This window comes from Macaca mulatta, chromosome 6 (assembly GCF_049350105.2).
Source record: "Macaca mulatta isolate MMU2019108-1 chromosome 6, T2T-MMU8v2.0, whole genome shotgun sequence".
Taxonomy (NCBI): Eukaryota; Metazoa; Chordata; class Mammalia; order Primates; family Cercopithecidae; genus Macaca; species Macaca mulatta.
In genome coordinates this window covers 62,776,305-62,799,568 of record NC_133411.1, presented here as the reverse complement: position 1 = coordinate 62,799,568, position 23,264 = coordinate 62,776,305, and the positions used below count along the sequence as shown (strand labels likewise).

Below are 23,264 nucleotides of genomic sequence, written 5' to 3'. Positions count from 1 at the left end.
GCATCAGACATTGTGAGACTCACTCACTACCATGAGAACAGTATGGGGGAAACTGCCCCCATGATTTAACTATCTTCCACTGGATCCCTCCCACAACATGTGGGAATTATGGGAGCTACAATTCAAGATGAGATTTGGGTGGGGACACAACCAAACCATATCAATTCTGTTTTCTCAAATTCATTAGTGAATACAAAGTATATACCTGAACCTACACCATTATACTATTTTGGAGTATGTATATATACACACATGGGTATGTTTGTATATGTGTTTTTCAAGGTAATTGTTGAGTAAACTTGATATAAATGGATTAAATTATTATTAACGATCCTTTTATTGTTTAACATCCTGAGTTAAAGAAATAGCTCATGTAGGATGACTCTCCTGGCAGAACAAAACCCACCTGAGTATGGAAGCAAATTACAGCACTTCTTTTCCTAAGCATGGAAGTCCATTATAGCACTTCTTTCAGGATGTCGTTTTAACAAAGCATATAAATATGTCTGAATGGATCACAAATGTTAGAACCACTGTGATTTCTCTTTAAATCAGATCCTGTCAGAATTATCATTATTTTTTTGAGACAAGGTCTCGCTGTGTTGCCTGGAGTACAGTGGTGAAATCTCAGCTCACTGCAACCTCCACCTTCAGGGCTTAAGCAGTCCTCCCACATCAGCCTTCTGAGCAGCTGAGACTACAGGGATGTACCACCATGCCCCATTAATTTTTTATTTCTGGTAGAGACTGGAGTTTTGCCATATTGCCCAGTCTGATCTCTAACTCCTGGGCTCAAGTGATCGTTCTGCCTCAGTCTCCCAAAGTGCTGGGATTATAGGCATGTGCCACCATGCCCGGCCCCTGTTGGGAAACTGAATCTCACTCAGGTGGTTCAGATAAGAGATTTAATAAGGGGACAACTCACAGATGGTCGGGCAGGGCTGAGGGACTTGAGGCACCCAGTGACATGCAAAAGCAGGAAGCTGCTCCAGATAGCCCAGCAAGAGCTGAGCTGTGGAAGAGGGCTGCTCAGCAGGATCTGTAAGCACTGAGGGATACAGACCCTGCCAGAAATGAAGGCCAGAGCATAGGGAAGATATACGATGGCCCTGGTCTCCTCCTCTGATCCTCTGTGGGTATCTCCTAAAGGCCAAACCCAAGGGCAGGGGTGCCTGGGTGATATAGTTTGTAGAGGGCATAAGGCAGGACAAGAAAGAGTGGAGATTGGATTTGGGGTGGGTGGGGACAAATGGAGAAAACCCACATGATACTTTAGAAATTTGTTATTTGTGCTCAGATAGAAAAGTCCAAATCCCTTCTCCGGCCATAGGCAGGGCCTAGGTGAACAATGTGGGTGGCAGGTATGTGACCATATGGAGCGGCCCTCATCTGGTAGAGGTAATGGTTAGCTGGTTAAATGTGATTGGCTGTTCTCTCCGGAAAAGATGGACCTCTCTATGGAAGCCTAGATGTGCCAGTGCTTATGACAATCAATCCTAGCCAGCCTATGATCAAGCCAGGAGAGGAGCTGGTGCTTCTCCCACCACGAATGCTGCCTTGGGGTACTCTGCAGCTAGCTTACACATCCTGGAGCTGCAAGCCTCAGTTTCAGCCCCCACTGTGCCGGGAAAGAGCAGCCTCTCCTAAGCATGCATGCTGAGTGATGGTATAGAGCTAGAGTTAGGTACTGACAAGTCATGTTAGTCTTGTGTCCTGTTTCTGATCACACCAGGGAAGGAGCTGGAAAGCTGTACTGTGTACAGCCCAAAGTCTAGTTCTGTTTGACTTCTGTGCACTGCTCTACGTGGGTCACAGGGAAACTCATCCTGTCTTGCCTGGGAACTCTGCTTTGTCAGACCTGGTGTGTGTGGACTACTTTGCCATTTGCTCTTGTTTACAAGATGCTGGGGCTGAAGCTCAGAATAGCATGGGTGGCAGCAGAGCTCCCACAGCTGACATGGACAGTTCTCCTGTTCCTCAGACCTCTAGCCAGCACCTCCTTTAATCAACTGCATGCCAGCTCGTGGGGCCAAGATGACTGCACACCACTCAGCTATGACGTTTTGCAAAGTGAGATGATCAGTGGGATGAATATTGATGTTGTGACCCAGCATGTTTGGCATTAAGCCCTCACCTGTGGCTCAGTGGGCAGACCTCACAATGGGCTGACAAATTAAAAAGGAAAAGCAAAATAGATGTGTCCATGAAAAACACAGTTATATATATGCCCTTGAATAAATTGGTAATATTTATTTGTGGTGCACTGCAAGTTGCTCAGTGATGTCCATATTTATTTCTGATTGCTTTGCAAGTGGCTCAATTTTGTCTTTCATCCCTCCGTTGGAAATAAGGTTTTGACTTCCATTCATTTTGTTTGGGGGGAAGGTATTGTGGGGAAAATGTGACTTTTCTATTGCACTGAAGCCCACTTTGTCAGGGATCCAAGTGGCTATAGCAACTAAGTCTCCTGTTGAATCTTCCTCTAGACTCAATCCCTGAAAATTAGTTGGAACAGATTAGAGAGGGCTCTGTGAAATGAGTCTTTTGGTTTCAGAGGGGCAGTGAGCTGGAAGGCTCATCCGTTCTTTGATCCTGCATGACTTCTCTGATCCTGCAAGTCCGTGTGACTCAGCTCATACAAGGTTTTGTTGTTTCACTCCCTTGGAAACTGTTGGACTGTTTTAAATAAAGCCCACTCCTAACCGTCTTGAACTTCAGCCTCTCAACTGGATTCTGCAGACCTCAAAGCCCCTAGAACCCTGGATGAATGCTGAGGACTCTTTCCAAATATGTAAGGCCGTGTCTGTAAAAACAAACCACTTTGTTTGGTATTAAATTGATTTTTTAAAGGGATGAATCAAGCTTCATTCCTTCCCTTGCTCCCAAGTAAATTGAATCAAAGGGTTTGGTGGGTGGAGAGACAGCTTGAACTTCTGTCACTTCCCAGGGACCATTGTGTATCCGCTTGGGTGCTCTAAGGAGACCAGGAATCACGGGGTCATGGGGAGCTGGGGCAGGAGGGATGTTTCTTGGAGGCCCTGCCAAAGGCCATGTTGTCATCAACATATTTTGAGTGCTCACTACTTACCAGGCATTGAAGTAAGTATTCTCATATGTCTCTTTTTGCATCTGGGGAAATAGAAGCCCAGAGATTTAAACATTGTGCTCAGTTTGTACTGTTAGTAAGTTGTGTACTCAGGATTCACACTCGGATGGTCTGCCTTCAGAGTGTATGCTCTATATTGTAAAATCAATTTGCTGCTTCCACCTCCCTTTAATTGCTGATGGAGGAGGCAGGGGTCACAGGGAGTGGTGCGCTTGGTACAAGAGAGGGTGGTAGAGAGGGAGGACAAGGGTAGACAGGAAGGTGACTTGATAAACTCCCACCCACTAATGTGTTAGTGATGCAATGTTACAGTGACCTCTGGCATTTTAATTTTAAAAGAGGTTGAAGGGGCTGGGTATGGTGGCTCATGCCTGTAATCCCAGCGTTTTGGGAGGCCAAGGAGGGCGGATTGCCTGAGGCCAGAAATTCGAGACCAGCCTGGCCAACATAGTGAAATCCTGTCTCTACTAGAAATACAAAAAGATTAGCAAGTCGTGGTGGTGGGCGCCTGTAATTCCAGCAACTCGGGAGGCTGAGGCAGGAGAATCGCTTGAACCCGGGAGGTGGAGGTTGCAGTGAGCTGAGATTGCGCCACCGCTCTCCAGCCTGGGTGACATAGCAAGAGTCCGTCTCAAAAAAAAAAAAAAAAAAAAAAAAAGAAAAAAAAGGGTTGAAGAGAGAGAGCCCTCCTTAAACACCACTCCTTGAGACCTTGGGCAGGTGGAAGGAAGCTGAAGGAAGGGGCTGAGGACTATCCCATTTGCTTTCCCATGGAGGGCTGGGCTCTATGAGGCTGGTCTTTAAAGTTTGCATATATTTTTTCTAGAGACTATGTCATTTATTGAGCATCTAGTATGTGTAAGACCTAAGCCAGGCATTGTGAAAACCACACAATGATCGTAAGACGGTTCTTGCTCGTTGGGAACTAGAGGGCCCCTGCATGTAGAAGACTGTGCAAGGAGTTCAGAAATGCAAAATTTGGGCTGAGCAAGGGATTCATTTGGGCCTGGAGGAAGTTGGTGAGGGCCTCAAAGAAACACTGGCATTCCAGCCTTGCCCTTTGAAGGGTGAGGTGTTCTGATGGGTGGAGAAGATTAAGCAGGTGGATGAAGGGGAGCAGGCCCAGGCCCAGGCCACATTTACCATAATTATGGATGACAGTGAATGGAATGTTTGTGTCTCTCCCAAATCTATATGTTGAAATGGTAATCCCCAAAATGATCATATTACCAGATGGGGTCTTTGCGAGGCAATTAGGGCATGAAGTTGGAACCCTTATGAATGGAATTAGTGCCCTTATAAAAGGGGCCTCAGAGACCTCTCTTGCTCTCTTTCTACCATGTGAGGATACAAGGATAAGTTGGCAATCTGTAGCCCAGAAGAGGTTTCTTACTAGACCCTGACCATGTTAAACCCCTTATCTCAGACTTAGAGCCTCTGAAACTGAAGCATAGGTTTCTGTTGTTTATAAGCCACCCAGTTTGTGGTACTTTAGTATAGCAGTCCAAACTGACCAGGGACTGGATACATTTGCCTACATTCTGGTCCATTTTGTTTCCTATGAAAAGAAATCCTTAGCAGTTATTAGACTGTAAATACTAATGTTAATATAACACAGTATACTACTGTAGAGAGATTTTAAAAGAACAAAAAAGTTTAAAAAAATTTACTTGAAAATAAATTATAAAATTCTAAGTAATAAAATATTTAAAAACTCAGTTTTTTTTTGGGCAGTTGAATAAACAATTCTCCCTGAACCACTTCTTAAAGTAGACATTTTCTAGCTCTAAGCTCAGAGTTCTGGTGTATTTGGGGCTTGGGGATTTTTCTGGGGCCACATTTATTGGGCTTGCTTCTCCTTTCTACCTCTTCTTTTCAGGTATTGAAGGTTTCTGATCAGCTGCATGTTATAATTGTCCTAGCAGTGCTACTGTATGTGGAAGGAAGCATTATTTTGTGTTTTGAAGTCTTGAACTCTCCTAATTGAATGTGATATGCTCTGGTATATATCCTATCCCTCAAAGGGGAAAGGTGCTCTCCTTTAGCAGGCTTGTGTGGCTTTCAAATTGCAAGTGAACAGTTTTGAAGGCTCTCCATGTAGGATTATTTGATCAAGGGAATCCCTCAAAGTTCTGTTATGGTTGTTGTTGTTGCTGCTGTTGTTTCTATGGGTGTGTGTGTGTATATGTGTATGTGTATATTTCAAGCAATTAGGAAGAGGTTACCATAGGAAGCATGCCATACATGTTACCCCCTCTTCCAAACAGCATTACTCAGTGATTTTTTTCTCAGGCCCCTTCAAAGTGTCCTTCAATATTCCCTGGTAGTATCAGATGCCCTGCATTTTCTTGTTTTTAGCATAGGTTCTTGTCCAAATATAGGATACTTGAAAGTTTATGGCCTCATTTAAGGTTTTGTTATTTTAAATTAGTAAATTGAAGACAGTAATACTTTACAAAATAACCTGGGTCATCAAATTATCCATTTGTAATAACTATTGATCTCCCATAGACCAGCATTCTAGACTAGGCCACACGAAGTTTGAACTTTTGATTTGCTGTCTGGAGAACACTTTGAATAGAGAAAGCTCAAAGTACCTTGGATTCCTTTCATTCTTGGGGTCATTGTTTGGTGTTTTATTCAATGAGTACTTCCTAAATATGTTTACGGAGGAAGACAGGCTCAGCATGTTATCTGTAAGTGGTGGTGTACGCTCAGACTCATGATATGCTGTTAGAAATGTTAGCTGAAGGGGGTATGTGTTTGTGCAATTTGAAACTGAGAGTAGAATATGAAACTTGAGTTTTTAAAGCACATGTATCTTACCTCAAAATACCTCTAGTCAGGTCAAGTTAGGATGATGTTTGTCAGGCAGCTCGTAAGAGTAAGGTCTTAGATTTTATCATGTAAAGTCCTAGTAGGAGATTAAAGATTGATAAAACAGAATATATTCTACTAGTAGTAGATTCTACTAGTAGTAGGTAAATTGCTGATGGCAGGTCAACAAAAATAAAAACAGATCTATTTTTTTTGGCAACTATCATATTTCATTACATTTAAGATGGTATCAGTATGATATGTATCATTATTTTCAGTGTATCATTAAGGAAAAAAATTCTTCCAATTAATGCTTTTGTAGCACTAGAATTTGTTTATTTTAATTTGTTATTTTCATGGATTTTTGGGGAACAGGTAGTACTTGGTTACACAAGTAAGTTCTTTAGCGATGATTTGTGAGATTTTGGTGCATCCATCACCCAAGCAGTATACACTGTACCCAATTTGTAACTTTTTATCCCTCACCCACTTCCTACTCTTTCCCCTGAGTCCCTAAAGTCCATTGTATCATTCTTATGCCTTTGCATCCTCATAACTTAGCTCCTGCTTATGAGTGAGAACCTGCCATATTTGGTTTTCCATTCTTGAGTTACTTCACTTAGAATAATAGTCTTCAGTCCTGTCCAGGTTGCTGTGAATGCTGTTAATTCATTCCTTTTTATGACTGAGTAGTATTCCATTGTCTATCTATCTATCTATCTATCTATCTATCTATCTATCTATCTACTTACCTACCATAGTTTCTTTATCCACTCATTGATTGATGGGCATTTGGGCTGATTCCATATTTTTGCAATTGAAAAATGTGCAGCTGTAAACAAGCGTGTAGCACTAGAATTTTTACTCATACTTATTGAAAGGACCCTTTTAGGGCTTATTTGGACATAGATTTTTATCATTTAAAACTTCTGTACCTTCAAAAGAAAGAAAAATATAAACTCAACAAATTGGTTAAAATATTCCTAAAATGTCTCCACATTTTTTTTTTTTTTTTTTTTTTTTTGAGACGGAGTCTCACGCTGTTGCCCAGGCTGGAGTGCAGTGGCACGATCTCGGCTCACTGCAAGCTCCGCCTCCCGGGTTCCCGCCATTCTCCTGCCTCAGCCTCCTGAGTAGCTGGGACTACAGGCGCCCGCCACCGCGCCCGGCTAATTTTTTGTATTTTTAGTAGAGACGGGGTTTCACTGTGGTCTCGATCTCCTGACCTTGTGATCCGCCCGCCTCGGCCTCCCAAAGTGCTGGGATTACAGGCTTGAGCCACCGCGCCCGGCCATGTCTCCACATTTGTATCTGATCCTCCTAAATCACATGTCAATGCCATCCGTGTTTTTTTCACAGAGTATTGTCCTCTGGGTTATCAAAATCATTGATAATACAGCATTTTTAAAAAGAGAACTCCACGATTGTCTTTAAGATTCTCTTCCCAGAGACTGGCACCCATCCTGCAAATTTTAATGTGCACATGTAGTCAGTGACAATTACGTCATGATGATTGTATCTCATCTTCATTGATGTTAACATGTGAAGATGTGTATTAGTGAAATAAGCTAAAAATTCATGAGCATAAAATAAATACAAATCCTTGGTCAGTCCCTCAGAGACAGACTTTTTCTGTCAGAAGTCTTCAGAGTAACATTAAATACTAATTCACTAACCTGAAGAGATGTGACTGGGAAAAACCTTTAGTTTAGAGGTTCCTCAAATTTTTGGGTTTGTCAGAATCAACTGGCTTATTTGTTAAGAATGTTAACTCCCAGGCCCACCCCAACCCATCAGATTGGAATCTCTGGCTTTGGCATTTCTGACAAACTTCCCACAACACTGTCATGCAGGTGGTGTGGAGAAGTGTTTTGAGACACACTTGCTGAGACCCGTTGCAGGCACCCTCAGCTGTGCTGCGCTAAGCTGTCAGATCACAGGCTTGGAGACTGCATGAAGTCCATGGCAGTCAAAAAAAAAAAAAAAGTAAGGCTTCATCAGAAACTGCCTAGGAAGAAAGAAGCCAAAATATTTTGACGCCAGATTAGAGTGAGTCTGAAACTGCCAAATCCTCAAAATGTCCTAAATAAGGGGCTTGGAAGCTATGTTTCTTATTTCTCTTCATCCAGTGGTTAACTTTTGTTTTGAACATTCAATCATTCATTCAACTTACATGTCATATAAAAGGCTAAGGCCATTTATCACTGGACAAACTGATGAGTTTGGTGAGGGTGGTCCTGATTAACATTTTATTACATTATAAAAGGGGTGAGTTTAAGGTTAGGCAAAGGAAATTTCATGTCATTAGAGAAGCAAAGTAGCAGAATCATTTCCTATGATTCTTGTGTTAATCAGAAATTCTGTCTTTCTAAAATTCCTAGTGGAAATTTCAAATATCTTAGCAATAACTTTTAACATGACTTAAAAAATCTATGCTCTCTAGTTCTAGTGTCTAAATGACTTCCAATGCCTACAGTAATTCTTTAGTCATGTAGGAACCTGGGACACTTTTAAAAACTCTTTTAGCAGAGAAGTTTAGTGAGCTGTTTAGTCATCCCATGCTTGGATGGGGCGAGGCAGGCTGCTAGGAGGGGTGGTGGAGTTTTCCTAAGGAAGAATGTTGAAACTCAGTCATCATGGTTTGCTGTGAATTAAGTGAATGAAAAACTAGACCATCTTGCGGAATGTGAGAGGAATGGAGGAATGGGTGAGACCTAAGAAAGTCACTGGTTTATTTTCTCTCATGATTTAATTTGTCTTATAGAGTAAGTAATAATCTTTTACACTTATACAGTAATTTAGTTGGCACCATGTTTTTAATCCACATTCTCCTTTGATCTCAACATCTCTTTGAGGAAGGGAGGGCATTTCTCTCCCTTATATTTTATTAAAAGGAAATGACAATGTTAATGAGGAAGGCTGGTTGGTGCCTTACCCGTGGCTGATTATGCAACTGGGACTCCAACCCATGTCTTCTGGTCCTGAGTTCAGAGCTACTTTTGCTACTCACATTGCTTCTCATGTCAGGGCGGCACATGGTGCTTCTGGATGTGGGTTCATATTTGCAGCTAGAGGGACACTGTGTGAAACCGGAATCTCTTGCTGATGGAGTCCGAGATTCAGAACCTGATTTGAGAAGGAGCTAGCTGTTAGAAAGAAAAGCTTGCCTTGATGTCCCACACTAGAACCTGCCAGAACCGGCAGCAAAGAGGAGAAGAAGGTCACCTCAGTGAGTAAGAGTTCCTCATGTTTCCAAGCCAGACTTCCTGGCTCTAAAAATGTTCCTAGCAGCGTGAACCCAAAGTTGAAGTTTCCAGATTTGAACAGGGTTAAAAAACAACCCGACTCTGGCTACTTCCTCAGAGGCTCCACTGGAGTAAAAAATCTGGATATAGTGCCAAGTTCTCTGAGGGCTGCCCAGACATTCTGGGTTTGTAGCAGACACTGCGGGTGTCCTGTCCTTATCTTCTCGCAGTCACTCACACACCCTCACACTCAGGGCTCCTGCAGGGCTGTGTGTGATGGCACCCCAGCTTCCTATGAGGTTGATCTGCTCATCAAGACAAATCAGAGAGCCCCCATATGGGCAAGAAGCCTAATTAAAACAGATAAATTTCACTTTGCTCTTCTAAGCAGGTGTAGTTTTTGAGAATTGCCTGTAAATCATATATTGGTGCACTGAATTCCACTTTACTATTAAAATTGTCTTTATTAAAAGTAGAAACTGAAAGAATTAGAGAGATTTCTTTTGGGAAAATATTTGCTCCAAGACATAAGATCACATTTAAAGAATGAAACCAATCTTCAGAAATCAGACTCTTGATAATAATAGTCACGATGCTTTCATATCTGTTGCCATGTTTGGCCCTCTTATTATTGAGGTACTGAGGAGAAAGGAGAGGTCTAAGGTATGTGGCATGTGACTTGCCTAAGATCCCATACCTTGGCAGTGGTAAAGCTGTTTCTAGGCAAACTGTACTCAGGGCAGGAGGCTCTGGGAATATTCCTTAGGCCCTGGGCTTTGACAGCTGATCTGTGACTGCCGTGAATCCCAGCCAGTTTGGCAGAAGTATTTCATCAAGTTCTATTGGCTATGAGGGGCTCCCATGAACTTCCCAGGGTGGATGTGATATTGCCAAGCCCAAGGTCAAGAGGACAAATTTGGTTAGCTGTGAAGGAACTGCCGCAATGGGACTACAGTCTTTGCTCAGGCTCCATCCAGTCCTCAATGTCTTCTGCTGTTTCTGGACACCTCTACCTCATTCCCACAAGTAAACACATTCTGCAGCTTAACCCAGCCTGCCCTAGAATCTGGGCCTCACTTTGCTTCTCCTGGTGGAAAGCCAAGAACACATTGATGCCCATTTAACTTACTACCATCTGAAGATGATTTTGGGAAACAGTTGGTTCCTTTTTTGTGTTTATTAAGTATTAAGCTCCTACTGTGGGCTAGACCTTGCAGTAGGCACATGCAAAATTACTATCAGCTGGTGTCAAAGCAGGAAGACTTTCAGATAGTATCAAAAACCACAACCAAAACTCACCTAAAAACCAAGTCACCTGAAATCTACATGTAAATGTCTCCACTTGCTCCTCCAAACTTTATGCCTTCAAGTCTGCCTTTGTAATTCAATTTAAACCAGACTTATCTGGTAGAGCTGGTTTGTTAGGAAGGCACAGTAAGTATGGTACAATTCACTTTACCGTAAACTACCTTCTGAGAGTCTGGGACCTGCCCAGGGCCTTTCCATTGGACTACTTTTACCTATTCAGAAAAAAAACCTTGTTATTTGGTTAGAAGCAATCATAATGTACAAAATAAACACAAAATATTAATGCACATTACCAAAGCTTATTTTCCTAACACAATATCAGCTTTAAGAAAAAAAAGCAAAGTGTCATTTTAAATATACAGGGTATAATGGGTTAAATAGATATTTGGTTTTATAATTTCTCTGCCCCCATTGCAAAACATCATATGCTGTATCCTTTGGATCCACAGATGGTATGGTTTGATCCACCTTAGTTTGAACTTACATTTTAGGAGTTGTGAAAATCTTGTGCAACTCCTCTTGCCTTTTCTCAATCTTTGACTTGACAACTGATATACAGGCAGAGCGAGATGAGAGATGTGCCAGTCCCCAGCACAAAGCAAGTGAAATGGGTGGACCTCATCCACTCACTATCAACAGCTCTGCCATCGTCTTATTGCTTTTTAATGCAGCTTAAAGTTGACTCCCTGGTTGCTCATGCTCACGTTTCCTAACCCTTTGTGGTCATTGCTAACTTTCCTAATGGAATTCATTGATCTGGGCTCAAGGCTGGGGAAGACAGAAATCAACCAGATAAAAATCTTACAGGGATTGTGCTGGGACAAATGGTTTTTGTTGGGTCTTGGAGGAATTGAAGGTTCCCTTAAACTGAGTTGTTAGGCACTGTGTATTGAGATAGTTCCACCATTGGTGAACTCTACTGGGCATATTTTCTGCACTTTCTTGTGCATTGTAGTTTAGTTTACTGTTTGGATTTGGTACTCTCAACTTACATTTGTTTAGTTGTCGTTTACCGAAGGTATTATCAATTTGGTTTCTCTTTATCTTCCACAGTGGAAGAGTTTCATGTCTTTATGTGCTATTCAGGAGGACAAAATCCACTCCATTACTTCTGTATTACATCTAATATAGCTTACCATGTCACCCACCTTGGGCGCCAGTTTGGTACCTGTATGTATTTGATTTTACAACCCTTAATCCAGTCTCCAGAGCTTGTTGGTCTCAGGACTGGAGTCCTGGCTTCACCATTTGCTAACTGTGTGATGATGTACAAGTTACTTAACCTCTCTAGGCCTCAGTTTTCTCATATCTAAGATGGAGATAAGAATAGCACCTAGCTCTTGAGGTTGTTTTGAAAGTTAAATGTGGTAATCTATACAAACTGCTTAGCGTGGCATCTGGCACGCAGTCAGATCTCTGCAAGCGTTAGATATTATTATTAATCACTATTCCAGTTAACTAATCCTCAGAAAGTGGTGTTCAGTAACAAGGAACATTTTCCAGGGTCAGCCTAAATTGCGACCTAGGCCATTGAAACGATTGGCCATGAAATCATAATCATGTATTGTAATAAGCAATAGAATATGTGGCTCTGATATTAGACTAACATCCCTTCAATATAGGGACCTTGGGCAAATTAACCTCTTTCTGACTCAGTTTCTTCTTTTAAAAAATAAGCGTGATAATAGCAGCCACTTCATAATATTGTAATGAGGAGCAAATGAGTTAATGCATGTAAAATATTTAAGCTATTAACAAATATTACCCATTATTGAAAACATCAGAGTGTGCCACCTGCTAAGTAAGTGCTTCTGGGGAGATAAAGTTAGCGTATTTCAAATTGGATTGTCATGAAAAATTTGGAAAATTTGAAAGCTAAAACTCTTGCTTTCATTTCCTACTGCCTCAATTCTCTGTATTCTGAATTTGCTCCCTGTATCCCCCTAAAATTGCAAAAGTCAATCATCAAGTTACATCCAATGCCCACTATGCCTCATCTTCTAGGGGAAACAAGAATTTTAGAGGTCAGGCAGCCTAACACTATCAATTCTCAAAAGAGGAAGCTGAAGCCAAGAGAAATCCTGTGAATTTCTCACAGTTCATTTGTGACAGACCAAGAATTACCCATTTTACTGGGTTGTTATTTATTAAGTGACAATGAGTCTATATCGCTTTTGACAAGTGAGGGGGGCATGGAATTCGGCATGTGGTTGGTGTAAGAACTCCTCTCTCTCCTCTTTAACCTTGCTTAATAAGGCCCTGGCACAGTTGATATTTTAAGAGGGCTACTCAGTTTTCCCAGAGGGACCTAGGCACGGTGACCCTCTGTAGCATGCAGACCTTGTTTCCTGAGGGGTAATGTTTCCCTTCCCTGTGACTTGCCTCTTGGGGGCTGTGTTCTGATTTTCCTGCTGAGCCACTTGTTGCCTTGGGCTGGCTGCCATGCTTGGCAGTTTTTAGCGAGGGCTATGATAGATGCCAGGAGGTGAGGGGAAGAGCTCTGGGTGGACTCGATCATTGGACAAGCAGACTTAGTGATGGATGAGCCTTCCCCTGAGGAAGTTTTGGACCAGAAAAGTCCAACTGATAAGTTTTTCCAGAATTTAGTAACCCAGAAGCAGTGCCGAAAGAATCTTACCTCTCTTGTGGCTTTTTGTATTGATTTTAAAAGAAATTCTCAGAGGCAGTTCCACATTTTACTGGAAGCACAGCTACATCTACAATAGACTTAGATATATGTGACATGAATTGCTTTAGAAATAACATTTGAGGAGACGGGTGAGAGGAAGGAAGAGAGGGTCTTAAAAAATATCTTTATCAAAATATTTTCTTTCTTCTAAGTATTGAAAAGACACAATATAACCCTTTCTTCTTTCAAATGATCTCATGGCTATTTATTGAGGGGAAATACCAAATGTTTATTATTTTTTTTGAAGAAGCTTCTTCGGTCCTGATGATTCATGTTGATATCATTTTCCTCCTGACTACAGAGGCTGTGAGACAAAGCTACACCTCAAGTGATATGCCAGGGTCAGAACAATTCCCGTCCTGAAGGAGGGTGTGCGACCTTCTTTATCCCTCCTTCACAGACGTCCTTGGGCCCTTGAGACGGATGTGAGTGAGTTTTTCAGTCCTCATGCAAAACAACCATCTAAACATAACAGATGACATCAGCTTGGGCTTTTCAATTCCTGGATGGCAGCAGCGTGTTAATCCAGCCTTCATCCTGGATTTCATAAACTAAAACAAGAGAGCCTGGCAGGAGGACAGCGCTGCTGCTGGGTTAAGGAAATTGATGACGGGAAAGCATGCGGGCAACCCAGTGTATAAAACTCATAAACGTGTAGGCAGAGGCTCAGCTACCAGTTTGGACGGCTGCTTCCCACCAGCAAAGACCATGACAGGGGAGCCCAGCCGGAGGCAGCTTGGAAACATGAAGAGCATCTTGCTGCTGACTACGCTCCTCGTGCCTGCACACCTGGTGGCCGCCTGGAGCAATAATTATGCGGTGGATTGCCCTCAACACTGTGACAGCAGTGAGTGCAAAAGCAGCCCGCGCTGCAGGAGGACAGTGCTCGACGACTGTGGCTGCTGCCGGGTGTGCGCTGCAGGGCGGGGAGAAACTTGCTACCGCACAGTCTCAGGCATGGATGGCATGAAGTGTGGCCCGGGGCTGAGGTGTCAGCCTTCTAATGGGGAGGATCCTTTTGGTGAAGAGTTTGGTATCTGCAAAGGTAAAGAGTGATCCCTTACCTCTCCCCTCCTGGGGCACGCTGAGAGCTTTTAGCCAGCTTGGGAAGTGAGGTGGCTTTGCTCCTCAAGAGTAAGAGGGAAAAGGCAGGTGGATTCTTGACAAGGCACTACGCAGGTATTGTCAAGGGTAGAGACAGAAGGATAGCTGCAAGTAGCAACTGAAACCAGTGTGCAGGAAGGCACAGAAAGAAATGTGGCATTTTACTCATTGCCTTAGGAGATCGCAAAAAGAAAGTTGCAATGGAAGATTTCGTTGGCTCCTTTTCTGGAAAACTTTAGAAACTTGACAGGTAATCTGTTAAGGATGGCTTAGGTGCTCTCTCCTCTGCGAGGCAGCGATTACAAAGGTCTGCACTAGATAACCTCTTGGAATGGCTTCTAGTCCCCAGATTTAGTGACTCTTTGATCTTGAAAGGGTCCACAGGATGGAGGGCCACTCTCAAGATCAAATATTTCTGATAAACACAAATGCACTTTATGGAATAGAGTGAGCTTAAGTCATCTAACAAAATAACTCATTCTTCAAAGAGGGTCCCCTGAAGCATAAAACAAACCTCATCTGACTTTATAAAGGTTTTGGTCATCTGGAAAAATAGCAGATGGTGTTAAGACAAGGAAAAATAACAATAAAGAAAAATAAAAACTGGAAGTCTGTGAAGAATGAGGTTGACCACTAGTACACTTAAAGAAAAACTTTGTCAGGTTGAAATTTTAGCTAAATAATGTAGTTAAGTATTTATAGAAATTATTTTAAACATAGTAACTGTAGTTTAAAATATTTAACATTTTAAAAATGTTTAGAATAAAAAGAATGATGATTTAAAAATACTCTACCTATAGATATCTCATGATCTTATTATGAAGAGCTATTATTAAGAAGCAACACATGCTATAACCCCATCCATCAGTTGTATAATACAAGGAAGCTTTCAAAATTATAAAAAGGACTGAGAAATTTCTAAATAATTATTATGTTTTATGTATTTAATACATTTTTATGAATGATATTTATCCAGTATTGTGCTAATTTCATTAATTCTCCTACTTCTTAGACATATAATGTGTAAATTAATCATCTTTTAGTTTGCAAGACATACAAAATTAAAAAACAAATTCTTAAAGTATTAGGAGAGTTTTATTTTTTGCTCAGTTTATTTTTGTTTATATACAATCAGAAATAGAATATTGAGGAAATATTTTGTTTGGTGAACACATATGCATGTTTCTTTCAACTGAATAGGATCCATATATTTTGTAAATTATGGGGCTTATTGACTAAGAAAACAGTACTTCACATAAGGAAATTAGGGAGGAAGTGGCTAACACAATCATACTTATGATATAGCACGTATATGCAGTGGATTGCTTTTTCTCTTGGCATAATATGCCTTTGTACATGTGATGGTAAATGTACATTACATATGGGCAAAGAAACAAGCTGTGTGGCATCTGGAGTCTTTAGCACTGTAGTATTCTACTGAATGATCAAGATACTAAAAAGATATTTAAGATCGCTCTTTTTGGCTTTCTTCAGGTTGCTGATGAATCTAGTTTTAAGCATTTTTCTCTCTGCTGGAAATAGGAGACTTGGTGAGCCTTAATAACTCGAGATGGAGATAATACATTTTGCCACCATCTCCCTTCTTCAGCTTTTTAAAAGAACATCCACATGAAAACTGTAAACTTCAGCTGCATATCCAAATGTCTTCTAAATATTCAGATGTCTGTGAACATCTTGTCTGGATTAACAATCAGCAGCCAACACATATTTAACGAACACTTACTATCTGCCCAGCACTGTTCAGTATATCAGGGGATACGTTAAAAGTATCTCTGGGAATTTGGCTACAGTTTTAGTTTTCAGTATCACTGCAGGCACAGTCAAATCCCAATCCTGTGTGCTTTTCTGGAAGAGGCCTTTTCAGGATCCCTTTTTAAGATCTCTTCTTCCCGGCAAAGAGAACAGTGTTCAAAACCAGGTTCCTCTGTGATCTGAACCATATTGAAAAGAGCACTCTTAGATCTCTTTAATAAAAAGATATCTCATTGATGATCTACTTGGTCAGTCAGTGGAGTACTGACTGCTAGAGACTCAGATGGCTCACAATTTGTTCTTTACCCACCTGTGATTGTACATTTACAAGGTATTTTCACAACAAGAGAATATTCTATATCTATTCTACTGGCTTTTAAAGGTTGGTTAGTCTACTGAGATGCTGTTTATTCTAAAAACAGCATTTTAAATAATTTTATGCATTTTAAATAAATGATTTTGCCCTCTTTATTTCAATGTAGGACGTTTTGGCGTAAGTGTGAGCACTGGAGCTCTAAAAACTTCTAGTTCTTGGTAGGTGTACAAACCTTCAGGGTGTATAAGCCCCGAGCTTTCTTGCTCATTTAGCATCTTGCATGTTAGCCTTGCAGAGGATTTTACTAGTGAGCCCTCTTAACTACTGAGGGAGTCAGGCAAGTTGTATGACATGCCGTTTCGACAAATAAGGCACTTGATGGGGGTTGGAGCAGATGGAGGATTGATTGCTTAATGGTGAGCTAGGATGATAGCTCTCTCACTGGTTAGTTTGAAGACCTTTCCTATACACTTAAAATAGTAAATTATCTGTGAATACAGTAGATTCAAAGATAGCATCACATTTTTAAAACTCCTTGAGGAGCTGATGCATATATGTCTGTTCAATTTCCCACCTTCGCTGAGCTGTTTCAGAGGTCATCTGTGAGAATTTATTGGTATCTAAGCAGAACATCACCGGAATGAAGACAGGTCCAAGGAGACTGGCTGTGTATTGCTGTCTTCAACTTAACTTTACATTATGACACTAAGCCACTAAGCCTGAGGCATCCATTATCTGGTCTTAATGTGTGATTTCATATTTATGACTCAAAGTTTCAACTTTCAAATCCTGGGTTTGGAGAATTGGATTTTATTTTACATTCAAGTTTCATGAGGTTGGTTCAAATTGTAAGGCTATGCACACAGGGCTGTTAGGATGGAGACGTATTTACAACAAGCAGCGCCCTCTCCAATTTTCGTTTGTCCCCAGACTGTCCCTACGGCACCTTCGGGATGGACTGCAGAGAGACCTGCAACTGCCAGTCGGGCATCTGTGACAGGGGGACGGGAAAATGCCTGAAATTCCCCTTTTTCCAATATTCAGTAACCAAGTCTTCCAACAGATTTTTTTCTCTCACAGGTAAGCACTGATTCTGCTATAAGCATTGGAACAATAGCCTCATTTCAGTGTGAATAACTTAGAAAATATCTGTGAGTAGAATAAGATGTGGATTGGAATGATTTTATTTCCTTTGCTTTACTCAGGGGAACGGTGGGTGGTAGCTGAGTTTGGTTGCTGTTGCTGTTTTCTAAAAAGAGCCCATCAATAATTTTGAGGTTTATATATAATTTATCATAAAGTTTACCTAGTTTAAATATGATTTATAGGGGGATAAATATGATTAATTACCAAAAATCTGTAATAAAAAATAACCAACTGAGATATTATACAAAGTTCTTTAAATTCTTCAGTGATCTGTTTTATGTATTTACTAGACAAAACTATTCATCTCCTAACTTCACATAGAAAAAGTACTGTGAGGAATTTATTGGATAAGCTTTAAGAGCCAAGATAGAAAATATAGAACATTTGTTTTTTTTAACCAAATGAAAGCATTTAAATGGAATAATTCCAAGTGTGTGTTTTTATGGATTTTGGAGAGGATAAGAAATAGTATCTGTGATTGAAATTTTGGAAATGAATGAAACTGTAGTAATATTCGTGTGGTGCTTGTTAGTCCATGTGTATTTCTTATACAGGTGTTAGAATGTGAGAAATGCACAACCTATGAGATGGTGCTATGTACATATTTGTTTATTTTGTTGAATAGATGGCTAGTACAGGAGAGTTCCATTAAACTGAAAGTAGCTCATTTAAAGCAACATGCATCACTAAAGTTTAGGCCTCCATTGCACAGAATGGTGACTGAAATGAATAATTATTGTATATTTCAAAATTGATAAAAGAATGAATTTTAAATGTTACCATTACAAAAAAATAAGTATGTGAGGTGATGGTTATGCTACTTAGTTTGATTTCATCATTCCACAGTGGAAATATATATCAATCATATTGTATCCCAAATATATACAATTATTGTCAATTAAAAACTATATTTTAAATTATAAAAAATAAACAAATAAATAATAAGCCCAACATGTAGTCACAGAGACTGCTAGTATCAACACACTATAAACTTTTTTTTCCCACCACAACTATAATAACAATTCAAGTCCATTGTTATTTAGTTTCTGTTTTTGGTCTTTTGCACTTCAAATTAATAAAATATAAACTATTTGGCAAAGGTACTTGTTTTCTAATTTTACCTCCTTCTTATGTACAGATCAACTAAACATGTTACAACGAAGGGGAAATGTTATGTTTTTAAGTGAATTATTAGTTTTAAGTATGGTGATGCCCATAACAATACTTACATTATACTTACAAAATATTTCCACATCAAAATTACAAAAATATTTCCACACCAAAATTACAAAAATTTTTACAAAAATATTACAAAAATATTTCCACATCAAAGTTAGGCACTGAGATTCTTATCAGAAATATTTGAAAAAAGCGGTCAGTTTTCTCTCTTTTCTGACCTAGGGCATTTCCTTTCATTAGCTAAAGGTGCAACCAGCAAAAGATGATTATTAGTATGATCTTGGTAAACCTTAGTCGGGTCCAGGATGGAGAGCAGAATACCCTAAGGACCTCTTGGAGAGGTCCTTTGTAGTCTAGGGGCCTCTGTAGTCTACATGTGTCTTTGAGACTACATGAGACTTCCAGGTTCATGCGCTGGAGTTTACAGGATAAGGCTTGGGCTTCACTTCTGACACAGGCCTCACATCACCTCTGCACAAACCTGTTTGGGCCCAGCCTTTGAGAGCAGGCTAAATGGCTGCAAGCTTCACCAGCACTAGGACCCCCAGAGCACGAGCTTGTCTTCTCCACCTTTCCACCTGCTGGCTACAGCACTCTTGTCAAATGTGCTTCCTGTCCCCAGTGTTCCACTTGGCGTTTTTTTTTTGGCAGTGAGCTTCCCAAGTTGGGAATTCACAAGTAACTTTTTGTGCAGGAGTGTCTTGGGGGAGTAAGATCTGGAATGTTTCATGGACTTACATACAGTTGTCTGCTGGGCCATGCTAATCTTCTTAAAGTGTTCCATATCAGAACGTGCACTGCCAAAGCAAGCACACCTCACTACTCCTAGAAGTAGAAAATTTCATTTTAGCAAATTTCAAATATTATAAACTTTTTTCATATGTAGAGTGAGAAGTGTCTTTATGAAAGTTCTACCCATTGGTCTGCCTTTTGCCTTCCAGATGCAGCAAAAGTTAATCTGTCTTTCATACCAGTTAGTGTAAGAATCTAACTTGAGACCTGTTTGTACAACATTTGCCTATTCCATAAGTATTTATTAAGTGCCTACTGTGTGGCAAGCACTGTCCTAAGTGCTGGAGATATAGCAGTGAGCAAAATAAAGTCCCTACCTTTGTGAAACTGGAATTCTAGTGGTGGAGTGAGATAATACAGGGGAAAAAGAGACAAATGCATGTAGAAGATAATGTCAGGTGACGATAGGTATACAAAGAGAAGTAATTCAAGGGGTGCTATTATATATAGAGGTGCTCACTGATACAGAGCAGTGAATACAGTTAGCATGGAATCTTAAATTGATTAAAGATTTCATTGTAAATTCCATGTAAAACAAAATAAAACAAAACTGTGCTGTCTTTGAGCTGTAGACGTTTGAACATGATTTGTATTCTGTCTACTTTCAGAGCATGACATGACATCTGGAGACGGCAATGTTGTGAGAGAAGAAGCTGTGAAAGAGAACGTTGCCAGGTCTCCCGTAATGAGGAAATGGTTAAATCCACGCTGATCCCGGCTGCAATTTCTGAGAGAAGGCTCTATTTTCGTGATTGTTCAACACACAGCCAACATTTTAGGAACTTTCTAGATTATAGCATAAGGACATGTAATTTCTGAAGACCAAATGTGATGCATGGTGGATCCAGAAAACAAAAAGTAGGCTACTTACAATCCGTAACATCCATATGACTGAACACTTGTATGTATTTGTTAAATTTTTGAATGCATATAGATTTGTTAAATGTGCGTGTATAGTAAACTGAAGAACTAAAAAGGCAATTTAGGTAATTTTACATGGAGACAGGTCAACCAAAGAGGAAGCTAGGCAAAGCTGAAGACCACAGTGAGCCCATTAGTTCTTTGACTTTGATGTACATTAGTGTTGAGATAGGGAATGAAGAGTTAAGAGCAGGAGAAGGTGGGGAGGGGGTGGGAGTGGGAAGTATAATATTTAGCCCTTCCTTGGTAGGTAGCTTCTGTAGAATTTAATTGTACTTTTTTTTTTTTTTTCACTTTGGGAAAAGTCAAAATAAAACAACCAGAAAACCCCTGAAGGAAGTAAAGTGTTTGAAGCTTATGGAAATTTGAGTAACAAACAGCTTTGAATTGAGGGCAATTTCAAAAGGCTGCGGATGTAGCTCCCAGGTTACCTGTATCTGAAGGATGGTTCTGGGGCAGAGGAAACACATATACTTCCACAAATGGCTTAGATAAACCTAAGAAGTATTTTACCCACTGGTGGTTTGTGTGTGTATGAAGGTAAATATTTATATATTTTTATAAACAAATGTGTTAGTGCAAGTCATCCTCCCTACCCATATTTATCATCCTCTTGAGGAAAGAAATCTAGTATTATTTGTTTAAAATGGTTAGAATAAAGCTATGACTCTATAAGATTTTCAAACATCTGAGGCGTGATAAATTTATTATCAGTAATTATAGTAATAATAACCGTAGTAAGCGTAAGAGAAACCTAGAAAAATAGAGTCACTCTGGATTTCAAAAATGTCAAAAAATGAGCAACAGAGGGTCTTTATTTAAACAGAAGTGCCGTGACTTAGGTGAATTTTCAATTTAAAGTAGAAAATAACTTTTTAGGAGGTTTGGAAAAGAAGAGTCAATTTTCAGCAGAAAACATGTCAACTTTAAAATATAGTTTATTTTCATATTTTTTTCTTTTAAACTTGGTTGATAAGTGGAATTAGGAGTATATTTGAAAGAATCTTAGCACAAACAGGACTATTGTACTAGATGTTGTTAGGAAATATTTCAGAAGTATTTTATTTGAAGTGAAGAACTTATTTAAGAATGATTTCAGTATTTACCCGTATTTTATTCTTGAAGTTGGCCAACAGATCGTGAATGTGTACGGGAAGGCCTTTGAATGTAAAGCTGCATGAGCTGTTAGGTTTTGTTTTAAAAGGACAAGTTTATTATTGTTCAATAAAAAAGAACAAGATACAGCTTCTCTGTGTTGATATGTGATTTTGTTAAATTGCTAAGTTATTTTAACAATTCATTCTATAAATAAGAACTCTCATGCATATTAAAGGACAAGTTCTTCAACAGAATTTTCTGCTCTGGATAAGCTTCTTCTATCGATACTGGGGGTCAGGATATTTGCTTCTCTGCCTCACATTTTTGATCTACTCATTTTTTAGAGCTTCCTAAAAGTAGGTCCCAATATATTAACTCATTCTGCAAAACAACAACAAAAGGTAAACACTTCTGTTGGCATCATTAGTTAGCTGCAGAGCTAAGGCTTGAAATAACCATTTCTATTTTGCTACCTGGATGGCTCTTGAGGTCCTAGACTTAGAGTAGTTTTTCTTCTTTGTTTTGTATTCTCTTCCTGGATTTTGACATTTTCAATGGTAGAAACTTTGCCATTAAACAGCTACTGAGTGCTCCTTTGCACTCTTCCATGTTCTGTGAGGAAACCCCTTATAATTAAATCTCAATCAGTTGTTAGCTGTTTGACTGAAGATTACAGCTCTAAAAACATTGAACAATTTTTACTTTTATCATTTTAGGTTTCTCACTCATGCTCCCACTCATAATTAATACTAGCATTTTATTTTCATATATTTTCTAATATTTTTGAAGGTGGTTACTTTTTAGAAAACATAGCCAAAGACAAACCTCTCGGTACCTATGGAAGAAGAGATTATTTTACAACTTTGAAGCTTGAGTGTTGTATTCAAGAACAGTATACATTCATTCAGCCTTGTGGGCAAATTATGAAAACATTTTAGGTGAATTGATAAAAATGCTAAAAAAGTGTCTATATAAGAAAAAATCCTGTTTGCTCGAATTAATATATTTTGTAAGATGGTAGGAATTGGGTGTGAATGAGACACAAAGTTACATGAATGCCAGATATTTACATTTTTATGAACTGAAAATCTCTACTTTCACCTATGTGCGAGAAAGTTTGAGGCTACTCTGTCAGGGAGTGAGGTTATTTAGAGATCTGCCCTCTTGGTTTGAAGCCCGGGCCACAGTCCAAATGCTTCTTTGAGGAAGTGTGGAACAAGAGCTAGACTGGAGCAGGACTGGCCTCTGTTTCGGGCTCTGCAGTAACCACCTGTGTGACCATGGGCAATAAAATCAGATGAAAGTGGGCCCATTTGCTCTGAGTGGCAGGCATATTTTCTAGCTGCCCAGCTTCATGGTACTGGGGGCTTTTCCTGGTTTTCACCCCAAAAGCTAGGACCTGTCTATCCCAAAGTGCTCTGCAGTCTTACAACTAATCTTCATAGAAGTGGTCTCCAAAATCTTTGGATCTGTACACCTCTGACTGCATATTTTGTGAGTGCAAAATTTTTTTGACCATGTAATTTCAAACTATATACTCACTATCGTATTAATATATTGTGTTCATTATAAAACATACACTCAAACTAGACATTTTTTAAATGAAGAGATAAGAGATATAAATAGAAGTTTTGAAATTTTCTTCCCACACTTCAATGGACCATTCCAGAAAACACTTGGGAAACAAGAAAATTCCATAGATCAATGGGCCCAATCTCATTTGATATTGGAGAGAAACTAAGCTGAGTCACAATAAATATTTCTGGAATG

General features: G+C 39.8%; 1 protein-coding gene across 1 annotated transcript; it reads left to right on the top strand.

The window, feature by feature from the left end:
* Positions 1–13,504: 13,504 nt before the first annotated feature.
* On the top strand, positions 13,505–21,640 carry ESM1 (endothelial cell specific molecule 1). Its single transcript, XM_001097123.5, has 3 exons — positions 13,505–14,210; positions 17,289–17,438; positions 20,084–21,640. The coding sequence occupies exons 1-3, from the start codon at positions 13,772–13,774 to the stop codon at positions 20,185–20,187; spliced, it is 693 nt and encodes a 230-aa protein (XP_001097123.2). The 5' UTR covers positions 13,505–13,771; the 3' UTR covers positions 20,188–21,640.
* The last annotated feature ends 1,624 nt before the right edge of the window (positions 21,641–23,264 follow it).

Excerpts from the sequence above, each read along its gene's own strand:
- ESM1 (XM_001097123.5), top strand. The coding sequence starts at position 13,772 with ATGACGGGAAAGCATGCGGGCAACCCAGTGTATAAAACTCATAAACGT. Across the intron at positions 14,211-17,288 it reads AGAGTTTGGTATCTGCAAAG|ACTGTCCCTACGGCACCTTC; the intron begins GTAAAGAGTGAT and ends GTTTGTCCCCAG. Across the intron at positions 17,439-20,083 it reads CAGATTTTTTTCTCTCACAG|AGCATGACATGACATCTGGA; the intron begins GTAAGCACTGAT and ends GTCTACTTTCAG.